This window comes from Mytilus californianus, unplaced genomic scaffold, assembly GCF_021869535.1.
Source record: "Mytilus californianus isolate M0D057914Y unplaced genomic scaffold, xbMytCali1.0.p SCAF_1, whole genome shotgun sequence".
In the NCBI taxonomy this organism is placed as follows: domain Eukaryota; kingdom Metazoa; phylum Mollusca; class Bivalvia; order Mytilida; family Mytilidae; genus Mytilus; species Mytilus californianus.
In genome coordinates, this window is record NW_026262581.1 from 59,601,228 (window position 1) to 59,629,083 (window position 27,856).

Genomic DNA, 27,856 nt, shown 5'->3' on the forward strand with positions numbered 1-27,856 from the left:
GCAAGGATGAATCAGTAAATCAGTATCAACTATAATCAAAGTGTTTAAGAAAGTAACTCTGACAGGTAATGACCAAAGTTCAAAAAGCATAATGGAGTTTCCTTACAGAGCATAATGGGGATGATAACAGCAGTTTTAGATTTCAGTATAAAATACATTTTGACAGGCAGTGCAGGCCTCAAACAGTAGTTCTGTTGATAGAGGTGCAGATGTGAATGAAGCATTTTCTGTGTCTGATCTTGATTTCTTATCCTGAATTAAACTAAATTTCAATTATTTGACCAAATTTTTTATACATTACTTTTTGAAATATTGTCTTGCATCCAGTCATCAAATAATGGAAGTTTATGGTCCAGAAAGAATAAACCTAAGAATCTCAACTGAAACAAGCATTCTGAGAGTATTGCATGGCAATACATAATCCCCTGCCGGTATAAAATTCATGGTATAGGAACAAAATGCTAACTTGATCTATAACTTGTCATGGTGTAACTATATAACAAATATCAAGTCAATATCTTCAAGCATGACGAAAAAAAGTGTTGAACACTGATTATTTAAGTGAATTTTCCAAGTCCAAGGACCATAACTCTGCACAGATTTATCAGACCGGAACAAAATTAGAACTTGATCTGTAACATGTCATGATAAAACTATATATCAATTATCAAATCAATATCGTCAAGCATGACGAAAAAAAGTGTGGAAAACTGATTATTTGAGTGAATTTTCCAAGTCCAAGGATCATAACTCTGCACAAAATCATTAGACAGGAACAAAATTTGAACTTGATCTGTAACATGTCATGATAAAACTATATATCAATTATCAAATCAATATCTTCAAGCATGACGAAAAAAGTGTGAAAAACTGATTATTTGAGTGAATTTTCCAAGTCCAAGGACCATAACTCTGCACAAAATCATCAGACCAAAACAAAATTCGAACTTGATCTGTAACATGTCGTGTTAAAACTATATATCAATTATCAAATCAATATCTTCAAGCATGACGAAAAAAAAGTGTGGAAAACTGATTATTTGAGTGAATTTTCCAAGTCCAAGGACCATAACTCTGCACAAAATCATCAGACCAAAACAAAATTAGAACTTGATCTGTAACATGTCGTGTTAAAACTATATATCAATTATCAATCAATATCTTCAAGCATGACGAAAAAAAAGTGTAGAAAACTGATTTGTCTGACTGACGGACAGACAGACAGACAGACGGAGTGCAAACCTAAAGTCCCCTTCGACTTCGTCACTAGGGGACTAATAAGCTGATGGTGTATCTTTATGTAAACATTATTAGAGAAGGGTACAAATGATGCAATGAAATAATAGTGAGGAAAGCCATGCAATATTTTTGGGTAGATAAATGTATCAGTCCAAGATAATTGTCCAACAAGATGAAGATAACTGAGGAGATAAAGTAAATCCATAGTTCAATTCTACTTTTCTTTTACAAATCAAATTTTGAATATGATCCACAGGTTACTTAAAAGTAATGTTGAACATATAACGGCATTACCAATTTGCAAAGGTTATAGACTTTGAAAGTTAATCCCATAAAATGGACTTACCTTCAAAAAAGTTGGCTGGAAGTTTGGATGGAAAAGAACATATCCCTGATGAGTTACTACAAAGGCATAAGCATTTGGACCTAACTGAAATAAAACATCAAATTTAAATGAATACAGGAATACATAATAGTATGTTTTCTGTCTTAAATCATTATATCATTGGTCAATTAATGTTTGCTACTGGTGCTCAAAATTATAAATTTAGATATTTTTCCCCAGTGTTTTTTTTTTACAAATTTGAACTTTGCTAGTAAAGTTTTTCCTAGCAAATCATCCATGTATCTAAACCCTATGTTTGGCCTACAAATGTTGCTGAAAGTGTGAAATGTAATGTTGAATTTTAAAAACATAAGCCAAATTATCAGTAAAATTGGAGAGAAAAAAAATTTTTTTCTCCGAAAGCTTCTGATAATTTAATTCTGATCTCCATTAGTAAAACTAGCTGATTTCATAACCACTATAAGAAACAGTTATGAGTTCATTATTTTAACAACTGTTAAGAGATTTGTCATTAAAGTAAATTCAAAATTCCCTAAACCTACCCTATTATATGGTATTAAATCCTGAATTTGCCAAAACCTACCCTATTATATGGCATTTAAATCCTTAATTTGTTGCCAAAATCTACCTTATTATATGGTATTAAATCCTGAATTTTTTTAATTTGTTGCCAAAACCTACCCTATTTTATGGTATTAAATCCTGAATTCATTATTTTAACAACTGTTAAGAGATTTGTCATTAAAGTGAATTCAAAATTCCCTAAACCTACCCTATTATATGGCATTTAAATCCTTAATTTGTTGCCAAAACCTACCCTATCATATGTTATTAAATCCTGAATTTGTTGAATTTGTTGCCAAAACCTACCCTAATATATGGTACTAAATTCTGAATTTTTAGAATTTGTTGCCAAAACCTACCCAATTATATGGCATTAAATCCTGAATTTGTTGAATTTGTTGTCAAAACCTACCCTATTATATGGTAATAAATTCTGAATTTTTGGAATTTGTTGCCAAAACCTACCCAATTATATGGTATTAAATCCTGAATTTGTTGAATTTGTTGCCAAAACCTTCCCTTTTATATGGTATTAAAATCCTGAATTTGTTGCCAAAACCTATCCTATTATATGGTAATAAATTCTGAATTTTTTTAATTTGTTGCCAAAACCTACCCTATTATATGGTATTAAATCCTGAATTTGTTGAACAGTAACATCAGTTCCTGCTACTCCTAATAGTTTACTCTCATTCTGAAATAAAAACATTGTTCTTATGAATAGAAGAAATGTGGCGTATACATCAATAAGACAGAAACCAAACAAACAAAATAACCAAAAGACATTTTAAAAGCAATATACACTATTTTTGAAACAACTGATCCGAAATGTTTGGACTAAAATCTTACTGAATGACAAAATAGAAAAAGGTAAATTCTGCACAAGTTACATTGGTTTCTTTCCATAAAATTATTTTGGGAAACTAAATTTCCCAATCAGCAGCTTATTGGCTTTTTCTATATCTGTATTTTCAACACAAACTCAGAAGTCAATGTGAAATCCCTTCTTTTCAAGCAAAACATAGTATGCAATTTGAAGGTAAATGCTATTATGCAGATATCATGAGACAATCAAATCATAAAATGGGTAATAAAAAGAAAGACTGAAGAACACTTTTGACTATTTTGTGTACATATATTTATAAAGGATTCAAGGTCTTCTAAAACACAAGCAAACTTAACTTACAGCTAACACTTACATAAAAGCCTTTCAAGTCATAAACTGGTGCTGCAAATGATACAATATACTGTAATCCCTGAAATATACAAATATATATGTAATACAGACATATTCATCATTTTTTTCTCTCTCTACAAAACCTTTATTATTGGCCTATTTAGGGTATACATGTTAATGCTATATAAGATAAGCTAGACAAAACCCTTTCTAATTCACTTCCTCACATGTGGGTCATGACATATACAAGACAGTCTTATCTTATTAATATTTCATTAGATCTGATCAAAGCAAACTTGAGTTATAGTTTTAAATGTGGATAAAAATAGAAAAACAAAGTAAATGAGGTATCCATCCACGAAACAAAATCAGTACACGCACAGCAAAAAACACTCAAAAAGCAAAAGAACAGCGCTTTTATTGCTGTTCTTCATCTCAAAGTCACAGTGAGGCCTTCAACATGGAACAAAAAAAACCCCTCATTTTTCAGTAAGTTCAATACAATAAAGTACAATTTGTCATTATCCAAAGCTAACTATCATCATTACAAAGATTATGTAAAATTATTAGATAAGGAAAAAAAATTATGTAATTGTATAACACATAAAAAATGGAGTTATCTGTAACTCTGGAACAACTATTGCAATTGATTTTAGAGCAAAAAGCATGTGAACAGTAATTAATCCAAGGATTATCACACATTCTATGAGACTTGGTGTTAAAGCAAATTTCTCTAAGTTGTGTGCATCCAAAGAGGTCCTGACCAGTTTGATTAGCCACACATTGATTAAATTTGTCTCATGTAATAACCCTGCTGACTACAATACTAAATCATTCTCAATAGTTCAAATTTTTAAATGCTCAGTAAGCCTCACATTTCAAAGTTTAAATATTTTTAACTCTAGTGAGAGGATAAATATCCCCAAAACAATGGGGTTATGTTGTGGAAACTGTTTGTATAGCTATATGTGTAAAACTTGTGTTTGGGATGATATATACACAGTGTCAAAGTTATCTTGTAGTTTTGCCTATTGTTAAAGATGTTGACCTCTAGATGTCTGTTTTTTTTTTGTGCTAATGAGTTACTGTCACAAATCAAATATAAATGTTTATTATACCCTGTCCTTGTTATCGGAGACCTCTGTTATATAGTCTGCATACAGTGAAGTCCATATATAGTTCTTTGTTCTACCGAAAGCTAAAGGTCGACTCATCACTTTTATATATTCCTGCAATGAAAAGGATTATTCTAAATTTGAAATTCCTTATTAATAATTATTTAGTTTTTTTGTTAATAATTTGAAAGATTTATAGAAATTGCATATTTTTATTATAATAATTGATGCCTTTACCCTCGCTCTAAAATTCAAACATTAACGAATTAACACATACGCCTGAAGAGTAACTGAAAGAGTGAATATTTTATAAATATAATAATAGAAGAGTAATCCAAATATTTTTTGGGTTCTTTTAATCTTTTTTACAAATATGTTATAAGAAAGGTATGAGTGAGATCAATTACAATGAAATTTTCCAGATGATTTTCATTTCTGGGGACATAACTCGTCCTAGACCTTGCTGAGGTGAACTTCTCTTGATACATTTCATAAAAATTGGACAAGAAATGTAGGTGAGAGAGTACTTGCAATGGAATTTTCAATAGAAAATATATTTCAAATTGATATAATTCCTGTTAAAACAGTTGACCAGCACTGATTTTGAACTCATCCAAGACATTACTGATATGAACCTATAAATTTTAAAATAAAAATTCTGACAAGAATTGTGGGCTCAATGTCACTGTGATACAATCCAAAATTTCCATAGAATTTACATTTCAAAGGGACATAACTCCAGTAAAAATAATTGATTTGCATTGACTTTCAAACCCATCCGAGATTGCTAATGTAAACCTTTTATGTTAATTTCATAATAGTCCTACAAGAAATATATGCTTGAGAGTGCTTTCAAAAATAAGAAAAAATATTTGAGTAACCATTTTTTGTCAGAAAATAAAGTAATAACTTATTGCTCAATAAAACAATGTAAGAACAAATTACTTATGAAGTGCCCTTATGATAGAATTTTCCATATCCAAATCATACTAGTGCTCCTGATATTGAATTTCTGATAAAAAATTCCAACTTGTAAAGTAAGTAGACTGTCAATCACAGGAATTGAATGGCAAGAATGTTTTTTATTACGATGCACTTGCTTCATACTAACAACCTTTTAGCAAATTGGTATTGACCTTTTAAAGAAGCACAGTAACATCTTTAAACTCTTTGTTCATTAGGATATACAGACAGATAAAGCAGCAACCAAAAGATTTTCTAAAACTTTTTCATGAGGTCCATTGTTATAAATTAACCAAATCTATTTATTTTTAAAGATTTTAGATTCATCATTGATTTAATATAAGTACACTGAGTACACTGCTGTCATGTAAACAATAAGAAAGTCATGAATTTGAAAAAATAAAACATGTATATGTATGAGAATAATTCCTTTCTCAGGATGAAGTATGATCGTTAGCGTAAGAGCTGTCTTATAATTTCAGAAATTTTAATAAGTTGTGTTTTAGACAGTAGATAAATGGTAGTAATTGTATAAGTTTCGTGATTGTGAGTATGAATGTAAATTATGTAATAGTTTAGCCAGGAATTATCTTCTTTTTTTATTTACAATTCAAATCGATAAATTCAAATCTTGGCTACAACTAAATTTTATCTCACAGTCTATATTTTTTTCCAGCTCTTAAAATCAAATACTACGTTTTTATCTGAAATGTTCAAATAAAATGCATTTTATATGAAATTCAAATATTTTTTAAATTTCCTGCATTTTCGGCAGATACAGTAATCTGAGTACTGGTAAGTGTAATAGCTAAATATTAAGGTTATATTGAATTTCAATTTTTTTTCTTATTTTTTGCATCGCTTTGATATTATTTATATTTTCATAATTCTGAAGTTATAAATATTCACATTATAACATTGAATATCAATTTAACTACACTGGTTAACTTCAAACTTATTTGGATTTTTTTCTGTTTGTTTCGAAATTCATCTTTTCTTCAGTTTCATTCTTTATCCTTTCAAGTCAATAAATGTGCTTAGGAGCAGTTGTAACTCATTTATAGAAATTCTATGTTTTGAACTGTAAATAGGCCTAAACAAAAGGATAATCCATTACTGAGAACCTGATTTACAATCATTCTTCACAATAAAGGAAAAACCAAATCCTATAATTTCATTGGTCAAGAGCACTTTTTTATATTCTAAATAAAATTTTAAATCAATTTCATAGTCTTGCTTAATTTCAAACATAATAAAGTTTCAACACTTTCCATTGACATTCTTTGAATAATTTAATAACAATAATATGTGTCCATAGGACCCTGATGGCACTATCATATGGTTATGTTCAGTGAATGGTGAAATCAGGGCTAAAATCTGAATTTTTATATAACTTTTAAAGTTCACATCATAATTAACATGTATACTAAGTTTCAAGTTGATCTGACCACAACTTCATTGTAAACTATCTTAACCAAAAATTTTTAACCTGATACAGGATGAACAAGTGAAACTGAGCTACTACTCACTGATGATACCCCCACCTCCCAATGTAAGTGTTCGGTAAACAGGAAGTTGTTGAGTGATGAATCTGAAAACGCATCACATGGTATAGCTGACTTATATAAACCCTGAAACCAAATTTCAGAAATCCTTGTAATGTAGTTCCTGAGAAAGATGCGACGAAAAATATTCATGGGACGGACGGAAGGACTGACGGACTGATGGACAGACAGAGGTAAAACAGTATACCCCACTTTTTTAAAGCAGGGGTATAATTAAAGGACAGATGGAAGAACATACCAGAAAACATTATACCCATAACTACAAAACATTGGACATAAAAATACAATTACAATCAGATTTATTCCTTCCTGATTTTAACTGTAGACATCATTCTTTGCAAAATAAATATTAAAACCTCATAGACTTGACATCTGAGATTAGAAAATATGCATGAGTCACATTTAGGAAATTAATACTACCTGAACGTTTTCTTGAACATCTGCTAGGGTAGATATGTGTGTATAATATCCTATAAAATAAAAAAAGGCTAGTGTTTGAGTATGGTTTAGCTTTAATTACAGCCATCAAGGATAATCTGGCAATGTCTAAATACTGTGATAAAATATAAATGGGGATTGTACATGATACATCATTCTCTAATAAATATATCACAAAGCAAACAAACAGCAGTCTGATGGCTGTTTATCTCATCAAGGTCATATCCTGATGCAAGTTCTAGAATATAATTAAAAGGAGATGTTTGGTGTACATTAATAAAACAGCAGGCCTATACAAATAACCAAAGGACATCCATAAGTCAATATATAGTCTTCATCAACAGACAGGTGTCCTTACATAATGTCAAGTTCTAAATTGCACTTAGTGCAAAAAGTTGACCACAAGTGTATTCCAGTTAATTTCAAAAGGTATATGTACAATGTTGCAAAATATAGTATATAAAGAAATATGAAGAATATTTGACATCAATATAATGTTATTAATAAGATTGAAATATCAACATTTTTTCACAAAAATATTAATCAAAGCAAGAATGTGTGTTCTAGATCTGCCAACTATCCCGATTTATGGGGATTGTTGACCTGAATTTTGAAATTCTTTATTATAGAAACAGAACACCTCAAAATAGGCATTCAAATGAGTTTTAAGGGTATTTAAGCACATATATACTCATTTAAACATTACAGTAGTAGATTAAGAACACTTATGACAATATTAAAGGAGCATAAGGTCCTCTTGTGCTTAAAATCCCCCATGGAGATTTTGAAAAGTTGGCATGTATGGTGTTCATGCAACTCTATGGTAAACTACCTTAACCAAAAACTTAAACCTGAAAAGGGACAAACTAATTGACGGATGGATGGACAGACCAGAATAAAATAATGCCCCCTTTTTAATTAAGTAGGGCATTAAAAGAGGGAAAAGATACCAAGTGGGCAATAAAAAAAAACATAAGTCAACTGATTTTCCTGTAGTTTGTCTGAAATCTCAAATTATCAAATTATCAAATTCATGTTATCTTTTTTGTGATAAAATTCTCATTTTTGGTACAGATTTCACAAGTATATCACCTGCTATATTAGAAGGTATGATTGTTTGTTGATTGCTTAACATCCAGTGACAAATATTTCACACATTTTTTAGGGTTTTTTCATTACAGATTCCCTGGAACCTAGTGTTTTGCCTGCTCTTTCTGTGGTCTATAAAGTTTGAGACATTTGTTTCAAATTTAAGTCTGTTTATAAAGATTTATTAAAATTATATCTGTTATATTTCTGAATCTTTCAACATCTTCTAACGACTGAATTTCAAGTCTGCAAATAATCTGTTCCACTACTAAAGTGTGGTTATCAAAAATAATTCTAAATACTGGGGAGGAGCTGACAATGAAGACTGCTTGATCATATGAATTTTTTTTAGTAATAACCAATTCTATTTATCTAAACAAAAAATGTCAATACAAATCAAACAAAGTTACTACCTCTATTAGCATCTGCCATCCATTTTGCATTACGACTCTCTGATACTTCTCTTCCAATGAGAAATGTAAACACTCTGACCTTAAAAGAAAGTCAGTAACAATATCACTGCTAATGTTATATAACATGCAAGTCAAAGCATATACTGATATAAACTGTACAGTACAAGTCATTTTGTGTACTTGTGTGATACAGACTGACAATGACATCTGGCTATATATATGCTGCAACAAAAAAAATTATTCAACTATTTCGAGAATGTACAGTCATTTTTTCAAAGAATATATGACAAACATCAAATAATAAAAAGAAAATGGACCACAAAGGAATAATTAATCATGTTGGTTGCTTTTACTCATTCTGAACGTAGCTGTAGGATCTCCAAAAACTTTTAATCTGTACTATACAGCAAAATTAAGAAGGTCTCATGGTATACACCTTTTTAAGGAATTACATGCATATATTACGGTATTAGAAGCATATTTGCTTGACATTCACATTTAACAAATTCGGTTTAACTTTGTTGCCGTTATACTGCAGTTGACTAAATACGATTATTACCGATTTATTACTTGGCCAATTGTATTCCTGAAAAACTTTTTCATAACTTTCAGGAGCTCCATCAGTGATTAACATTAAAGCTTTGTTACATAGTTTAGGATTTTCAGTTTGTTTTGATTGCTTTGACTGCTCAGAATTATTTGATAAATTTGACTCCACCTGCAAAAAATAAAACAAGGTTAAAATCATTCATTAAAAGTAAGAGTAAAGGTACTGAAGCATACCAGATACAGAGACTGATAAATTAGTTGGTAAACAGAGTTTTGTCATTCTTATGTGTTTAATCTATGATTTTACAACTTTTAAACATCTACCTATGAATGAACAGTTTAATGATTTAAAAACTTTGTATTACTTTTAGGCTTTTAAATAGCATCGACAAAGGAAAGTATTGAACACAGTATTGTTAGTCTAAAATCAAATGTATGAAATTTCTTTGCCAAATTCATTGTTCTCATAGCATTTGAAATTTTTCCTGAATTACAAGTACTACAACATTGGTATATTGTAAACCAACTTATTTTCAGGGAAACTCTCTTTCACTGCAAAGTATGTTTTATTTTCCCCAATTTTTAACTCTGTATTATTTGGCCAGCAACTAACTTATTTTAAGAGAAACTCTCTTTCATTTCAAACTTTGTTTTATTTTCCCCTATTTTTAACTTTGTAGTATTTAGCCAGCTATCAAATAACAAGGGTGTTAGGAAGCCCCTGCACCACATTCACAATGAACAAAACCCAGCATGTAAATAAATTAATCAAAAATAAGTTGGTTTACAGCAAATTTGATAATTGAATATAAGTTGCTTTACAGCAATTTGATTGAACGCTTTAGAAAAAAATAAATAGTACAATAAAGTTGATCAGTGAAGATTCAAAACCAATTTTATTAAACTGGTGATATAGACGATTTCCCATGAGAGGACAGCCAGGTGGCGCTGTCCAAGGTCATTGCGGTCACGTTGTTGTCCGATGTCGTACGTGCATTTTAATGAGCTTGATTAGTTTTTCGACATTTTTATCTGTTGTATTATTTTGTTTGATTTTTTGTATTTTCTCTTATTGATTAACTTTTTTGATTGATGCAATGATGGATATTCCGTAATTTTTGTGTGATGGCTTAAAAATCGTGTGGATTTATTGGATTAACACTGCTATTGACCAAAGTGGTCAACAAAATGGTGGAAAATAATATTGATCAATCGACGTCCGAAAGGAACAATTTTGCCGAAATGGTGAAACGTCGTACAAAAGAAATTTATAAAATGAAATCAGGAAAGGTTTCTGAAACGGTGGGAAACCACGATACTGATATTAACACTAGAAGTGTAATGCATAGAAGTTCAGATGCAATGCGCATGTCCGCGGGAAGTGGTATACTGCGCATGTCCGGGAACCCGGAAAGTGAAAGTGAAACTAACGGGAGTGAAAATAATAAAAGTCCAACAATGAAAGACATGATGGACAAGTTTTCCAGCATGGAAAAATCTCAAACAGAGATTATGGCTAATTTAGCCATGAACATTCTGCAATTGCAAGACAAAGTCAGTGGCAAAGAGTTGAATAAAGCTATAACTCATCCACAAAAAGAGTCCGATAGGACAGTAACTGTCAGTGATAGTGACATTCCTGAATTATCAGACATATCAGATGACGGTATGGAGTCTGAGGAGGAACAAGATGACCAAGATGTTGGTTGTTCTTTAGACCAAATGCTAGATGAGGTAGACCAAGACTTCTTTCTAGAGTTAGAGAAAGAATATGAAGAGGACAAAAAGTTTGGTCCTGCGATTGACAGTGCTATGGCAAAACTTGCTGAAACAGCCATTGAGAAACCGTTAAAAGACGAGGAGTATCAAAAGTTAACAGACAAATATTTGGTGCCAGAAAATTGTAAAAAGATAAAGGTATATTTTCAGATTATATATTATATTGCTGTAGGTATAAGTTAAGATTAAAGCAAAATATAGCAAAAAAGTATATCTATATATTGAACGATAATGGTTTTGAGACTGAAGTTCGTTTTTAATCAACGGTAATATTAATTCTATTATCATGATTAAATGGTCAAGCATTTATGAATGCTCAATTGATTTTTTAGGTACCTCTGGTAAACAGAGAGTTATGGAAGTTGTTAAAAACCAAACGAGAAGGAGATGTGGGGATGCAGAAGGTGACTCAAGACATGTAGTTCAGCATTAGTCATGGTACTCAAGGCTTTGAACATTATTAAGACTAAAGGGGACATGAGTGAAACGAAACCCATATTCAAAGATTTGTTTAAAGTTCTAACTCATGGGATATGTACGGCAAACAGGAAAAGAAAGCAGATGATAAAACCTATAGTCCCAGGAAAATACAGGAAATTGTGTGAAGTAGACACACCTGTTACAGAATTTTTATTCGGTGACAACCTGGGTGAAAAAGTAGACAAACTGGACAAAGATGACAAAAGGTCAGACAAGTTATCTATGGAATCAGGAGGTGTTTTTTTAGGGAAAAGAAAGCACAATTGGTCAAAGGACAGTCATTGGGGTCCGGCAAAAGACAAAAACTGGCCAAAAGACAAATTCTGGCCAAAGGACAAATTCTGGGCAAAAAACAAAAAGAAACTAAAGAAACCAAAGACAATGCATTAAATGCATCTGTAAGTACTTGTATGTTCAAGTTATACAATACTCCAGATAATTTTATTGGAGGACAGATTTCAGTATTTATTCACAACTGGGATTTACTAACTTTGGATAAATGGATAAGAAATGTTTTAACTGGTTATACTATTGAATTAGACAATATACCATTCCAAATAACTATTCCTAAAACAATTGAATTTAACGAACACGAAAGTAATTTAATTCAGAAAGAAATTGAAAAGTTTTTAAGGAAAGAAATTATTGAAAAAGTGTCAAATACATGTAATGATACTCATGGATATTATTCTAACATTTTCATTAGACCAAAAAAGGACGGTAGTGTTAGAGTAATTTTAAATCTCAAATCATTCAATGATAATGTTGTCAAAAAACATTTCAAAATGGAAACTTTGCACACTGCTATTAACAACATTAAACTAAACCAATATATGGCTTCAGTTGACTTGAAAGATGCATATTATAGTGTGCCGATACAAGAAAGTGATAAAAAATATTTAAGATTTAGATGGAAAAATGATCACTACCTATTCAAACTACTTCCACAAGGGTTATCGAGCAGCCCAAGGGTTTTTACCAAATTGTTAAAACCTGTTTATAGAAAATTACGAGAAATGGGACATGTCAATGTGCCTTATATTGATGACAGTTTGTTATTGGGTGATACATATCATGAGTGTTTGAAAAATATTGAAGATACTGTTACTTTACTAGATGGATTAGGATTCACAATTCATCCTGAAAAATCAGTATTTTTACCTACTCAAGAAATTGTTTTTCTGGGGTTCATTATAAACACATTAAATATGACTTTACAGTTAACTTCTGAAAGGAAAAAGAGTTTAATAGAACAATGTAAACTGCTTCTCTATCAAAAGAAAGTAACAATCAGAGATTTAGCAAGAGTAATAGGAAAAATGGTAGCTAGTGAACCAGGAGTGAAATATGCTCCTTTGTATTTCAAGGATTTAGAACATTTTAAAGATAAGTCCTTGAAAGGTAATCAAGGCAATTTTGATGCGATTATTGAGTTGGATATTAGAAGTAAGGAATTACTTCATTGGTGGATTGATAATATTATGTTCAGCTACAAGTCAATGACTATTTCACAACCTTCAGTTATTTTTTATAGTGATGCTAGTAAGACTGGATGGGGTGGTTTTAATAAAACCTACCAATTGACTGATAATGGGTTTTGGACTCATGCTGAAATATTGGAACATATCATTTTTTTAGAATTGAAAGCAGCTTTATCAACATTGCAATCATTAGGACATATGCTTCATGATACACATATACGTTTGTATGTTGATAACACAGTGGCAGTATCTTATATACACAATTTTGGGGGACGTATACCTTCTTTACATAAACTTAGTAAAGAGATTTGGCACTGGTGTGTTGATAGGAATATTTGGCTAAGTGTTGCACATATTCCAGGGAAAGACAATGTTACAGCTGACAAATTGTCTAGAAAACTTAATAAGGATATGGAATGGATGTTAAAACCAGAGGTTTTTGAGATAGTTGAACAAGTGTTTGGCAAAATAACAGTTGACTTGTTTGCATCTGGCATTAATAAACAAAAACAACGGTATGTGTCTTTTTTGCCAGATTTAAATGCAATGGCTATTGATGCTTTTACTTTTTCATGGACGAGTTCTGATGTTTTTTTATATTTTTCCTCCTTTCAGTCTTCTGGGAAAAGTGCTGCAGAAGTTAATTACAGACAAAGTCAACAAAGCATTGATTGTAGCACCAATTTGGACAACTCAAGTATGGTTTCCAATTCTTCTACAACAGACTTGTCAACAACCATACTTACTACCACAAAAAAGTTTAGTACTTCCAGGAAATCTACAAAAACTACATCCAGTGAAAAATCTTCAACTTGGGATTTTTTGTGTGTCAGGGAACATCTCAAAAGTAAAGGAGTTTCAAGCAATGTTGCCGACATCATTCTACAATCATGGAGATCTAGTACATCACAACAATATAAATCATATCTCAAGAAATGGAAATTATTTTCAAGTGAAAGGGAAATCAATTTGTTTGATCCCCCTACCGAAGTATTACTTGAGTTCTTAAATTCCTTATTTGAACAGAATGTAGGTTACAGTGGTATAAACACTGCTAAATCAGCTATTTCAGCATTGTGTAGTTTAGTTAGTGATAGAAATATTGGTAAAGAAACTTTAGTTAAAAGGATTATGAAAGGTGTTTTCACTAAAAAACCTAGTTTACCAAAATATAGTAAAATTTGGGATGTTAACAAAGTATTAACATATTTTGATAAAATACCGGACAATGAACAGTTGTCTTTATTAGAGTTATCGCAAAAACTAGCTATGTTGTTTATGTTATTGAGTGGACAAAGATGTCAAACTGTATATAAATTAGAATTAGATAATGTTCAAATTGAAGGAAACACAATGGTTGCTTATGTTAGTGAATTGTTAAAACAAACTAAACCTGGAGTACATATGAAACCTTTAGTATTTGATAGATATATTATCAATGAAAAATTGTGTATTTTGAGAACTTATGAGGAGTATGTAAGAAAAACAGAAACTCTTCGGAACAAAGAACAAAAAGTGTTTATTTCTACTGTTAAACCTTACAAACCTGTCACCAAAAGTAGTATTGCTAGATGGGTAAAAATTGTTATGAAAAGTTCTGGAATAAACATTGAATGTTTTGGTCCACATAGCTGTCATTCAGCATCAACCTCTGCTGCATTAGGTCAAGGACTTAAATTAGACACTATTATGAAAAGTGCAGGGTGGAAATCAGCAAAAACTTTTCAAAAATTTTATAATAAAACAATTATTACTGACAATGAAAGTAATTTAGCTCAAAAGATTTTACCATCAAGTAGTTAAATGTAAAATGTTTTGTTTTTATGATATATGTTATGATCATGATGATGGACATTAATGTACAAATGTATATATATGTTTATTAAAAGATATAATTACTTGAAATTTTTGGTAATAACATGGCCTAAAGAAGGTTTTTCAACAATTCAACGTGGATTGATGATCTAGTTGTGCTCTAAAATCTCATGGGAAATCGTATATATCACCAGTTTAATAAAATGTTTCAATTAATCGAAACATTTGAAGATTAATTATAATTTTATTAAACTGGTGATATAGATTTCACATGCCCACCACTTGGGATTTTCTTGTGAAATTGTACCCACCCTAAAATACAACTAGATCCTCAAGCTCTGAAGTATGACCTTGGACAGCGCCACCTGGCTGTCCTCTCATGGGAAATCTATATCACCAGTTTAATAAAATTATAATTAATCTTCAAATGTTTCGATTAATTGAAACATTATATGCTTCTAATTTAGCTCACACCATACAATACCTCCTCAAACAATTCAAATGCTTCTATTAAAGCTTTAGTAAAGTTAGCTTTCTGTCTAGGTTTAATATTTTTGACTTTCTCTAACATTCTTCTTTTGTTTGGCTCACTGGCATGTATTAGTGTTCTGTTAGAACAGCCTTCATCTACATAAGATGGCTCATCTGTAAACTGAAATTATAAACAACATCAAGATCTTTAAAAGAATCATTGAAAAATGATATGATACAGTTAAGAGAACCTTTAACTTCTATATGACAGACAGAAACTTCAAAACATAAGGCATCTACCCGCTATATATAAGGTATGAAGCAAACAGGCCTTCTACCCTCTGAAATATAAACCTTTATATAAATAGTTTACACCACAAGACGAGAATCCCTCTGTCTATCATGCTGTGACTTTCGCAGGTTGAAAGAATAATCCTTGATAAAAGAATTTATACCTATGTTTTCAATGTTGTTTTTAATGTATGTAATCATTTTCTGCAAAGAAAATAAAAAAATCGTAAGGGGTTCCGCTGAACCCTGTGCCTCACCTGTGATTGCTGCTGTCAGTGTAAAAGTGTAATGTTGACTTAAAAAGTGAGTCCATTTATCAATAAAATACAGAATTTACATAAAAATTCAACCTTTGTCTTTAGATGCTATTTCTTGGTCTTGAAGATTAGCTTTATCCAAGTCTCATAACAATCCATGAAGGTTTGCAAATGTATCATATCTTAAAAAATTTACTCCCAAAATTTGTCTGTAAATGTTAATTGTAAAAAACTAAGTCCAACTATCAGAAAAATACTGGAAATGAAAATATATTTTCAAAAGTTTGCTTCAGATATTATCTCTTAATCATAAAAAAGCTTGTGCCAAAATTTCATAAAATTCTATGAAGGTTTGACAAAGCAATTGATGTGTAACAAACTTTAACCCCAGACTGTATCTACTTGTTAACTTTAAAAAAAAAAACTTTGTCCATTTATCAGTAAAATTCGGAAAAATTTATTTTCAAAATTTTGCTCTGGATACTGCATTTTAGGCATTAACAAGCTTCTGTCCAAATTTCATAAAATTCAGTGAAGGTTTGACAAAATTATTGATGACTGAAAAACTTTAACTTTGGACTGAATCTGAAAGTTAACTGTAAAAAAAACTAAGTCCATTTATCAGTAAAATACGGAAAAGAAGAAAATAAATATTTTCAAAATTTTGCTCTGGATACTGTATTTTGGTCATAAACAAGCTTCTGTCCAAATTTCCTAAAATTCCATGGAGGTTTGACAAAGTTATTGATGTCTAAAAAAAACTTTAACTACAGACTGAACCTAAATGTTGACGCCGCTGCCACTGACAGAATCTAAGATCGCTATGTCTCGCTTTCGCGACATAAATGTCACAGGATCAACAAATACAATACCAGGCTTGCTCACTGCAAATTATGTTTACTTAGCTGATCTATTGATTCTATTGTAATTTTCTAAGGTAATGGTAATAAAAAAAGTCTCAATTATGCTAGGTATTAAAATTCTACAGGTGTAACCAGGAATGAGAGCAAAAACATCTGGATGTTAGTCAGGGCTTCCAAAATTATTTTTAGCCAGCCGGTCATTTTATATACTATCCTGATTTGAATCTCTTAAGACTAAATAAACAAAAGGCAATTATGGTAATCAGTTGCCGAGTTGGCCATCCCAATGATTGACATTAAAAAAAACCGATATTATTTAATTAAAACTTTCTTTGATTCAAATTCGAAGTTCTGACGTAAACTGTTAAATTGGCAGTGCAACATCAGCGTACTTATATCTGCTTTAGACTCTTTATTTGTGCAAAATAAGGTTGTCAAAAACTTTACTTTCGTTTTTAAAATACCGGATGTTGTCTTGACAATGGTAAAACATGGACCAGAGACGGATACGTAAATTCCGTGTACGTTTGCAAAGCATGAATGAGTGTAAGTAGCTCATTCTACGTTATTTCTTCTAGAAAATATTCGAAATAAACGTGAGAAAAAGGTATCAATGACAATTTAAGCATTTTTTGAAGACATTAGGATGCATAATTAAATTTCACACCTGCGCACACGTGTACTAGTTCAAACAGAGACATGTCTCTGGTTCAAACAACGTGGTTTTGACGATTTTTCATTTTCACCTTTTTAATTTTTTCATCAAATCATATTTGTTAATGTATTTCTGATAATTTAAATCTTTTTGACTAAATTAATTAGATGCAAACCGGTGAAATGTAAGAAAATAACTTTAAATAGACCCATCAATGTCCGGTTCAAAATAGTTTACCTGTCACCTGAACAGGTAAATTTCAGCTGTCCGACAACTAATTAGCCTTGATTAAAATGATAAGGTATTATAGTAGGGTTTGTTTTGATAGTACTTAATGATCATGTCACTTTTATGACCGGAAATGTGTGGCTGTTAAAGGCAAAAGGTTGGGTCAAAAAGATCGCGATTATGTTAAAATGACCGTCTCATAAGAAAGCCTTGAAAACTAAAAAGTAGATGACCGTTTCGTGCTTTGCCCAGCCGGACTTTTACCGGACATTATACAAATGTCCGGAATATATGACCGTTTTTGAAGCCTTGAAGTTAGTACATATAATTAATCATTTATTTACAGTGAAGTGGAAGCCAATGTGACAAATACCTATGATTTAAATTTTATATGTTAATGACAAATTTGTTTTCCCTATTTCTTCAATCTTTTCTTCTTTCTTTATAAAAATTCTATGTAAATTAAAAAATTGTTGGTTTTTTTAAATAATTAGTAATTATACTTTAGAAGTATAGCTTCTGACCACTTTTAATTCTAAATTACAGCAATGAAGATGCCAAATGACCAAACAGTGTAATTGTAACAGTAATTTTGAAGAAAAAAAAATGGGAAAATTCAGAGCATGTTATGTTGCATAAATGTTGAATATACTGCATAGTTTTTTACAGTTTTAGTACAGTGTGTATCTAGCTCTTTTTTAAATTTTGCCATTAAATAAAATCTAATAAAACCAGCATTAGGTACCATTAAGTTTAGTACATTGTGTTAACATCTGTAGAACACATAGCTAGATGTGTCAGTTGTAAATGGATTTGTATCATTCATTATTTGTAAATGGAAGTAATTTTCATAGAGGTAGTTAGTAAACCTTTTCGTATTTAGTTTCATAGCAAGCCAATAAAGTATGTAATAAAACTGCTATACTTTGCAATAAAACTTAAAGAAAATTGCTATATTTTCCCATGTGCCGATGTCAATATTGGGCAAGGTTAAAGGTTGTATGAACAGGTTTATAGTCAAATATTAAATGAAAAAGAGTTAGTTACTGTGGATTCTTTTATTTCAGTGGGTACTAATTTTTGTGGATTGAGGAAAAAATGTATTTTGGTGGATATTTGATTTCATGGTTTTTTCCAAAGTCTGCATACAAGCGTATATAAAATATGTACTTCGTTTAAATATTTAAATTTGTAGTCAACAAGACCCACGAAATCTACGAAAAATAGGTATCCCACAAATAACAATGAATCCACAGTAGATAGTGCCTACTTGTATAATATTAAAATGATCTTCATCACTTAGTGTCTGTAATATTTTATCCACTGTAGAATGTGTTATCTTCATACGTAGACCTTTCATACTGCCACTGGAATCTATCAATACTATAATATTCTTTGGAGTAGTTGCTGCTTTTATATACCTAAAATGAAAAGACAATCTAATTGTTTCATAAAATAGTCACAGTCTACATGTCAAAAAAGGTAGCCATACTGCTTTAAATCTACTGAATGCATGTAACTTCTGAACAAAAGTGTGCATATAAAAATAAGGAGATGTAGTATGATTGCAATTCAACTCTCCAACATTGACCAAATGATGTAGAAGGTAACAACTATAGGTCACTGTAGTTGTAGCCTGCCTTGTAAAAGTACTGCATTGGAACAAAAGGAGTTATTCTTTTAATAGGTTTCTCTATATGAATTGGATTAAATAAAACAGAATATTCACCAGAAGAAAAGTGATATTCTCCGCACTTAACATCTCTTGCTTTTTCTGTGTATAACTATGGTAAAATGTTTGATGTATAATTGGTTTTGGTAAATAATTATCATTAAATACATTTTCTTCAACTTGAAATATGGAATAACACAATTATTGTCTTTTCTTTCGGGAAATATGTGGTCTAATTGACTTTTGCAAAAAACTAATATTCATTTCAGCCTCAGTGAATATCAGTTTTTCAAAAGTCGAACAAAAGACAAGTATGCCTCATCAAAAGACGGTAATTTTATATGATTATCTTGGTGTCAAGTTTGTCTTACATTTCCATTTCTAATGTAAAAGCCAATAACAAATGAGGGTTCTAGATAAATTCTACGGCAAGTATATCTTGTTACTAAAATGGAGTCAGGTGGCCAATGAAAAAAAATCATAAAAACTTGATCGAGTAATGAACTCTGAAAGCTGAAAAGATTATATATAGGGCAAGGCAATTACAGACAGATAGGAGGCCTCGGTGGTCAAGTGGTCTAAATAGATCATTTACAGTGATCACCAGCCTGACAACTCTGGAGATTGTGAGTTCCAATCCAGATTGTGGTGAGGTGTGTTTGACTACAATATTATTTGACATGAATTGCCTGTTTTCCTAAAGGTTGGTGGTTCTCTCTATGAACCCATGCTCCCTTAACCCATAACAAGAGGCGCTCAAGAGCCTGAATCGCTCACCTGTATTTCAGAGGAGAAGATTTTTAAATGTTAGCAAACTTGATGAACAAATTGTGTAAAATTGTCTTTAAAGGGCAATAACTCCTTAAGGGGTCAATTGACAATTATGGTCATATTAACTTTTTTGTAGATCTTACTTTGCTGAACATTATTGCTGCTTACAGTTTATATATATCTATAATAATATTCAAAATAATAACAATAAACAGCTGCGCCATGAGCGCATGATACGCCCGTCGTCTTGTGTGTGAATTTTTATGCAATAAGCATAAATAGTTTCTGACATACGGCGTGACATGCGAAAACCCCCTTTTTTTTAACAAAAACTCAATATCTCTAAAATATAATTTTGAATCAAAACCAAAAAGTATACAGATCTTCAGATTAATATAACTAAGAAGTGTGTAAAATTTTAAGCAATAATCATAAATTGTTTTTGAGATACGGCGCGACATGTGAAAACCCCTCCCCCTTTTTTAACAAAATACTCAATATCTCTAATATAAAATTTTGAATCATCACCAAAAAGTATACAGATCTCTAGATTAACATAACTAAGAAGTGTGTAAAATTTTAAGCAATATTCATAAATCGTTTTTGAGATACCGTGCGACATGTGAAAAACCCCTCCCCCTTTTTTAACAAAATACTCAATATCTCTAATATAAAATTTTGAATCATCACCAAAAAGTATACAGATCTTAAGATTAATATAACTAAGAAGTGTGTAAAGTTTTAAGCAATAATCATAAATTGTTTTTGAGATACAGCGCGACATGTGAAAAAAAACACACACCTGTTTTAGTTACTAAGTCCCGTAACTCAAAAATTTTTTATCAAATTTTCACCAAAAAGTATACAGATCGTTTGACCATCATAAGAAACAACTATGTTAAGTTTCATGAAATTTGGATAAGTCAGTCTCAAGTTACGGTGCGACATGTTTACGCCGAACAGACAGACGGACAGACAGACAGACGGACGGACAGACAGACAGACGGACAGACAGACGGACAGACAGACGGACGGACGCCGGACATTTGTATAACATAATACGTCCCGTCAAAAATTTGACGGGCGTATAAAAAACTGCAAAATTTTGTTAAAACTACCAATTCGGTGGCAGCAACCCAACAATGGGTTGTTCGATTCGTCTGAAAATTTCAGAGCTGATAGATCTTGACCAATTGAACAAGTTTACCCCAAATCAGATTTGCTCTAAATGCTTTAGTTTTTGAGATATAAGCCAAAAACTGCATTTGACCCTTATGTTCTATTTTTAGACTTGGCGGCCATGTTTGTCGATGGATCAAAACTTCGGATACAATTTATAAACTAGATACCCTAAGGAACATTTAATTAAAGTTTGAAGGTATTTGGTCCAGTAGTTTCAGAGGAGAAGATTTTTGAAATAGTTTACGACGACAGACGACGACGGACGCCAAGTGATGGCATAAGCTCACATGCGGCCCTTCCAGCCCCGGTGAGCTAAAAAAAGGCTGACATAATATAGCCAAGGTTGGTGAAAGTGGTGTTAAACACCAACAAACAAAACAAACAAGCAAATATAGACTAAAGTACAAAGTTTTAGATATCAACATTAATAAAGAAGAAAATATGTAAAAACACTTTTACATTATAAGCATACAAGTCTCACCTGAAGTGACATATACAAGCAAGACAAGGAAATGTTGGATATATAGTCTGTTTAAATATAATAATCAAATAGATATCCCAACTTATTTGTACTTTAAATTAAACAATAAACATGGTAAATCTATAAAAAATGTGGATTGATCATCAAACTTTTCTTTTTTTGAGGCACAATTTCTTATTCATTATTTTAAAGCTTAGATCATAGATATTAAAAAAAATATAAAGCCTAGTTTATTCCTTGCTCACATAGAACATGTTGTTCATTTAGCAGTGAGCTCAATGGATGTTTAAATTTCAACAAGTGAAATCAAGACACAGTTTTAAAGGAACTATAATATCTTCCATAACAACTTAATTGTTTTCTAACCTGCTGTTCAATGGAAAATGTATGTTGACCTCTGGATGTTGTTTTCACATTTTGTTTTTAGGTTGCTCTTCAATTGACATATACCTAACATTTTGTTTTATTCCCAATTATTTAACCTAATAGACCGTTTGTTGGTGTGGTTCATAAGTGTTTCTGGTTTCTCGTTTTTTATATAGATTAGACCGTTGATTTTCCTGTTTGAATTGTTTTACACTAGTCTTTTTGGGGCCCTTTATAGCTTGCTGTTCGGTGTGAGCCAAGGCTCTGTGTTGAAGGCCATACTTTGACCTATAATTGTTTACTTTTTACACACTGTGACTTGGATGGATAGTTGTCTCATTGGCACTCATACCAGATCTTCTTATTTATATATACAATAGCTTACCAACTTCTCATTCTACAATCAAAAGTATCGATTCTCCCATCTGTATTATTCTTTGGCCATTTTATTCCTGTAATAAACAGAACATTAATCAAAGGGGTTACCTATTATTCTTAACTATCTAGATCCTGACTATTAAATGTACATCTTTTTCAAAACTGTTTTTCCTTCAAAAAAGAGTGTATTGAGATTGTAAGGTAATTTAGTTTAGAACTATAGCCCTCTTGCAGAACTGAAACCAGATTTTTGTCTTCTGTTTCTTTATCACTATTATTTTTTTCTGCATTTCAAAATCTATGTTGATTATGTCAATCTGGTTGTAAATAAGTGCTGCATAGACAGTAATCAAACTATTAACTCTCATAAAAAACCTACAGGGTAAAAATAAAACTAAATACAGAAAAATGATATCATGTTTAAACTTTGAAAATATCTATCAACAGCCAGTTCTACAGGTGTGACATACTCATGAATTCAGTTATAATGGTTCTTTTTTCTTGTTGATCTAAAAATTTTGAAAACTTGCTGGCTTCTCACTTAAATTCCCATCTAAATTAAAGTTTTGATGAAACTTCAGGAAACCTGTTAAAAGTGTTGTTTTTGACAAAATATTTAACACAGGAGGACTCTACAAGATCTGGTTGGAGACATTCATCCAATGTACTGCCCGAAGTGAAATAACTTTTAAGGGTTGACAATTTTGGATATTCATCGCTTCTAAGGGGCCACAATTGTTTTATTATACCGAATTAACAGTGGAAGGGCATTTTGAATCATTGTAAAAGCACTTACCCTTACTTGAGTCAGTAACAAACACTAGTTGACGGTCAAAAATACATGTAATTTGTGTCTTAGAATTCTCGTATGTACAACAAAGGTAGATTCTTTTTATAAAATATTGATGGCCCTGAAAAGGACCGTTATTAGAGATATCATCGGCACAAGATGCACGTCAAAAGCCTTATTTCCTCTTCTCTCGATCAATGGGCTTCCTGTAACTTGAACATTGCCATTTTGTTTATTTACGTCTGTGACATCATTTTCATGAGTACAAATCAACAAACTTAAAAGGTTATTCGCCGGTGAATAATAGGGTTATTCAACGCTGGTGTAAATTTTTAGGGTTATTCGTTCTTCCTTGCAATTGAATGAAAATTAACTGAATTATTCCATGTCACGTGATAACGTTTTACCCAATAGAATTGTTTGAAATATATGTAAGGTATAATAATAATAAATACAAACCTGGATAAATTCTGAAGAAACCATCTGAACTACAAAAGTACTGCCATTTTGAGGATTGGTCAGTTTTGTGATTTTTCTGGAATTGTCCATCTAAGGTCTGTGTCCAGTTTACACCATTCTGAATCTCTGGAGCTTAAATAACAAATGTGATCATCATAATTTTAATTTAAAGAAATCTTTGTAGTCTTTGTTCTTTAATTGGTATACAGTAGTTTAATCAGTATGTCAGTCTAGTATACAATAGTGTATTCAGTATGCAAGTCTTGTATAAACAGTAGTGTTTTCTTTATGTCAGTCTAGTATATTGCAGTGTATTCATTGTCAGTATAGTATACAGTAGCGTGTTCACTGTTCATCTAGTATACAGTTGTGTGTTCATTATGTCAGTATTGTATACTGCAGTGTTTACTATGTCAGTCTAATATACAATAGTGTATTCATTTTGTCAGTCTAATATACAATAGTGTATTCATTTTGTCATGCTAATATACAATAGAGTATTCATTTTGTCAGTCTAATATACAGTAATGTAATCATTGAATCAGTCTATTATATAGAATACTGCATTGACATTCTAGGATACTGCAGTGTATTCATTGTCAGTCTAGGATATGACAGTGTATTCATTGTCAGTTTAGGATACTGCATGGTATTCAGTGTCGGTTTATTCCCGATTGTCCCACTTTTTTATATTTTAGAGTTCTGATTGTCCCACCTGAAAAGTTCTGATTGTCCCACATTATTTTACGAAGTAAAATGTTCTTAATTAAACAAAGTTACTGTTGTTTATTTTGCTAAATAAACAAGAATTAATTATTACATGTTCAAACTATTATTTAATTTCAATTTTGTAAATGTATAAAATATTATGATTTTCTTTTTAAATCATCAGATTAATTTTGATTAAATAATATAACATTTCCGAGTTATGAAATATTTCTATAATGTTACGTTTCATTAAAAAACAAATATTCATACCGTAATTTAAATAACTTTTTTTCTAAGTTTTTGAATAAATTTAGAGAAAATGCATGCAATTTAAAAAAAAAAAGTTTAAACTCGTTTACACTGTACCCTCTATACGTGCACTTGTTGATTGAAAAATGATTCCACTAGTCTTTGCACTTTAACCACGGAAGGCAGATGACATTTACACAAGATTCTTTTTTACTACTGAAAACTGCATGCACCCAATGTCAGATTCACCTCAACCCAACAACTTTCTTCATTGATTACGAAGATGCTGTCCAGAATTCTACAAGATCAACCTTTCCAGGAATCACTACTAAAGGTTTTTTTTTTCAAATATAACCAGTGTATTTGGCGTAGCGCAGTCAACAGGACTCGTCACCAACTATAAAGGAGAATCAGGCATTATACGCAGGGCAGCAGTTCTTCCTCTTGTACCACATGCTGAAATAGAATACATCTGGTTCCATGCACTTGAAGACATGGAAAAATTTGGACTCAACATCAAATATTACTCAGTTTACAGACTACGTCACAATATACTTGGTTGAAAGCAACAGACAGCGATAGAGCTGTTACCAAACAGAAGGAACAAGGACGACAAACCACCTCGAAGGATGACAAAGAAGCATGAAGAAGATGATCCAAGAACAACACCCAAACATGTACACGTTATTGAACTACCTTAAAGAAGAGCAGGCAGCAAACGAAGTGACCATCATCTAGTACCAAGCCGTAGATCGTCTTCAGAATGGTTAATTTAGTGTTTTTAAGCATGCTAACATTGCCTCTTATTTGTTACACTTGGACTAAATTGTTTGCAATCATATGATGTGTTGTGTTGTGCTGTTTATGATATGTATTATGTGTGCTTTATTGTTGTACTTATGTATTATGTGTGTTTTATTGTTGTACTTATGTATTGTGTGTGCTTTATTGTTGTACCTTCTGCAGTATGTGTGCTTTGCTTTATAGTATCTGCTCTTTGTGTCATATGTGTGCTTTAATGAATTAAACTGTTTATTTTGTGTGCTTTAGTACACATTTATGTAGAATTGAGTAGTGCTTGATATGTGCTATTTTATGACTTAATATTATATTCTATGTTTGATGATACTTCAACTGTACCTATTATGTGCAAAATAAAACATGTTAATATTATTATTTATTCATGTTTATTTCATATTTCATATGTTACATTGATTAGTTACCTGTAATTACCTGCTACACACTATAAAACAAATTAATTACTATCACAACAATTCCCAATTGTCCCACATTTAAACTTCCCAATTGTCCCACAAACATATTCCCGGTTGTCCCACAAAATTTCATTACTTTTTTACCTGTAATTTCAAAAAGTGGCACAATCGGGAAGACACCTCAGTGTCAGTTAATTATACTGCAGTGTATTCATTATGTCAGTCTAGTATACTGCAATATATTCATTATGAGTCTAGGATACAGCATTGTATTAATGGTCAGTTTAGTATACTACATTGTATTCAATATGATAGTCTAGTTTACAGTAGTGTATTTATTGTCAATCTTAGTACACTGTATTGCATTCAAAATGTCACTCCAGTTTACAGTAGTGCATTTATTATGACAGTCTAGTATACTGTAGTGTATTCACTATGTTAGTCCAATTTACAGTAGTGTATTATGACAGTCTAGAATACTGCAGTATATTTATTGTCAGTCTAGTATACTGCAGTGTATTCAATATGTAAGTCCAGATTACAGATGTGTATTTATTATGACAGTCTAGTATACAACAGTGTATTCATTGTCAGTCTTGTATACTGCAGTGTATTCATTGACAGTCTAGGATATTGCAGTGTATTCATTGTCAGTTAAGTATACTACATTGTACTCAATGTGTCAGTCCAATTCACAGTAGTGTATTGACAGTTTTATATACAGTAATGTATTCATTGTAAGTCTTGTATACTGCACTGCATTCAATGTCAGTTCAACTTACAGAAGTGTATTATGAGTCTAGTTTACAGTAGTGTATTCATTGTCAGTCTAGTTTACAGTAGTGTATTTAGTGTGTCAGTCTTTTATACAGTAGTGTATTCATTGTCAGTCTAGTTCACAGTAGTGTATTTAGTGTCAGTCTTTTATACAGTAGTGTATTCATTATCAGTCTTTTATACAGTAGTGTATTCATTGTCAGTCTAGTATATAGTGTACCCAGTGTGTCAGTCTACAATATAGTGTATTCAGTGTCAATGAAGTATACATAAGTGTATTCAGTATGTCAGCTTTGTTTAGAGCAGTGTATTTCAGATCAAATTATTGTTATTGTGGTGTAATATTTGCTGCTGGTTGAAAATCATCCATCTTGTAATCTTTTCCTTGATAAATATCCTTGTATCATATTTTAGTAGTCATTTTAATACTTGTAGGTCTTTGTTGATTTCAGGTTTACTCGATGATCTCAATTCCCACTTTCGTCCTTATTCTTTTAACACAATCACTTCAGCTGTTATGTATTTGTTGATATAAAGTAATTATGTTTTCACAAAAAATGTTAGTAAAAAAAATTATCATATTTTTTACAAAACCAATAAGGAGAGCAAAACATTTCTTACATGGAAGGTTTATTAGTATATACATTAAATTATATTTTCTTTTAAACAGGTATAATTGTGAGGTCCTTCAGCATTTGCCTGATTAAGTGTTTAATCCGACAATGACAATTTTGACAGACTTATCAGTCCACTTCTGTCTGCATTTAAAATTGATGTTTGTCATGAAACCACATAAAATCAATCCTATTAAATGATATTAGATTTTCCTTAGAGGTTGTAAAAATGTCAGCTTTTTACACATTATGAAACTGTCTAAGCTTAGATAGCATAAAGAAGCTATATCATAAGTATAAGTCCTTTTTATTGTGGGTTTTACTTTTACAAAATATGGTATATGGTATAGATGTGCAATGTTTAAATGGTTAACCCCTGGTCTGGCATTTGTGTCTGTAGAATGTCAGAATATCTGA

At 31.3% G+C, this 27,856-nt stretch overlaps 1 protein-coding gene across 1 annotated transcript in view; it reads right to left on the reverse strand.

Moving 5' to 3' along the window:
• The window catches only part of LOC127724298 (voltage-dependent calcium channel subunit alpha-2/delta-3-like), a 140,355-nt gene that overhangs the window by 28,290 nt on the left and 84,209 nt on the right, over positions 1-27,856 (reverse strand). The window contains exons 6-16 of the mRNA XM_052231259.1: positions 23,878-24,009; positions 22,636-22,702; positions 19,049-19,199; positions 15,498-15,665; positions 9,469-9,627; positions 8,910-8,988; positions 7,390-7,439; positions 4,445-4,555; positions 3,349-3,405; positions 2,766-2,843; positions 1,586-1,669 (exon numbers count right to left, since the gene is read on the reverse strand). Coding sequence (XP_052087219.1) covers positions 1,586-1,669; positions 2,766-2,843; positions 3,349-3,405; positions 4,445-4,555; positions 7,390-7,439; positions 8,910-8,988; positions 9,469-9,627; positions 15,498-15,665; positions 19,049-19,199; positions 22,636-22,702; positions 23,878-24,009 — 1,136 coding nt within the window. The remainder of the gene's footprint in view (positions 1-1,585; positions 1,670-2,765; positions 2,844-3,348; positions 3,406-4,444; positions 4,556-7,389; positions 7,440-8,909; positions 8,989-9,468; positions 9,628-15,497; positions 15,666-19,048; positions 19,200-22,635; positions 22,703-23,877; positions 24,010-27,856) is intronic.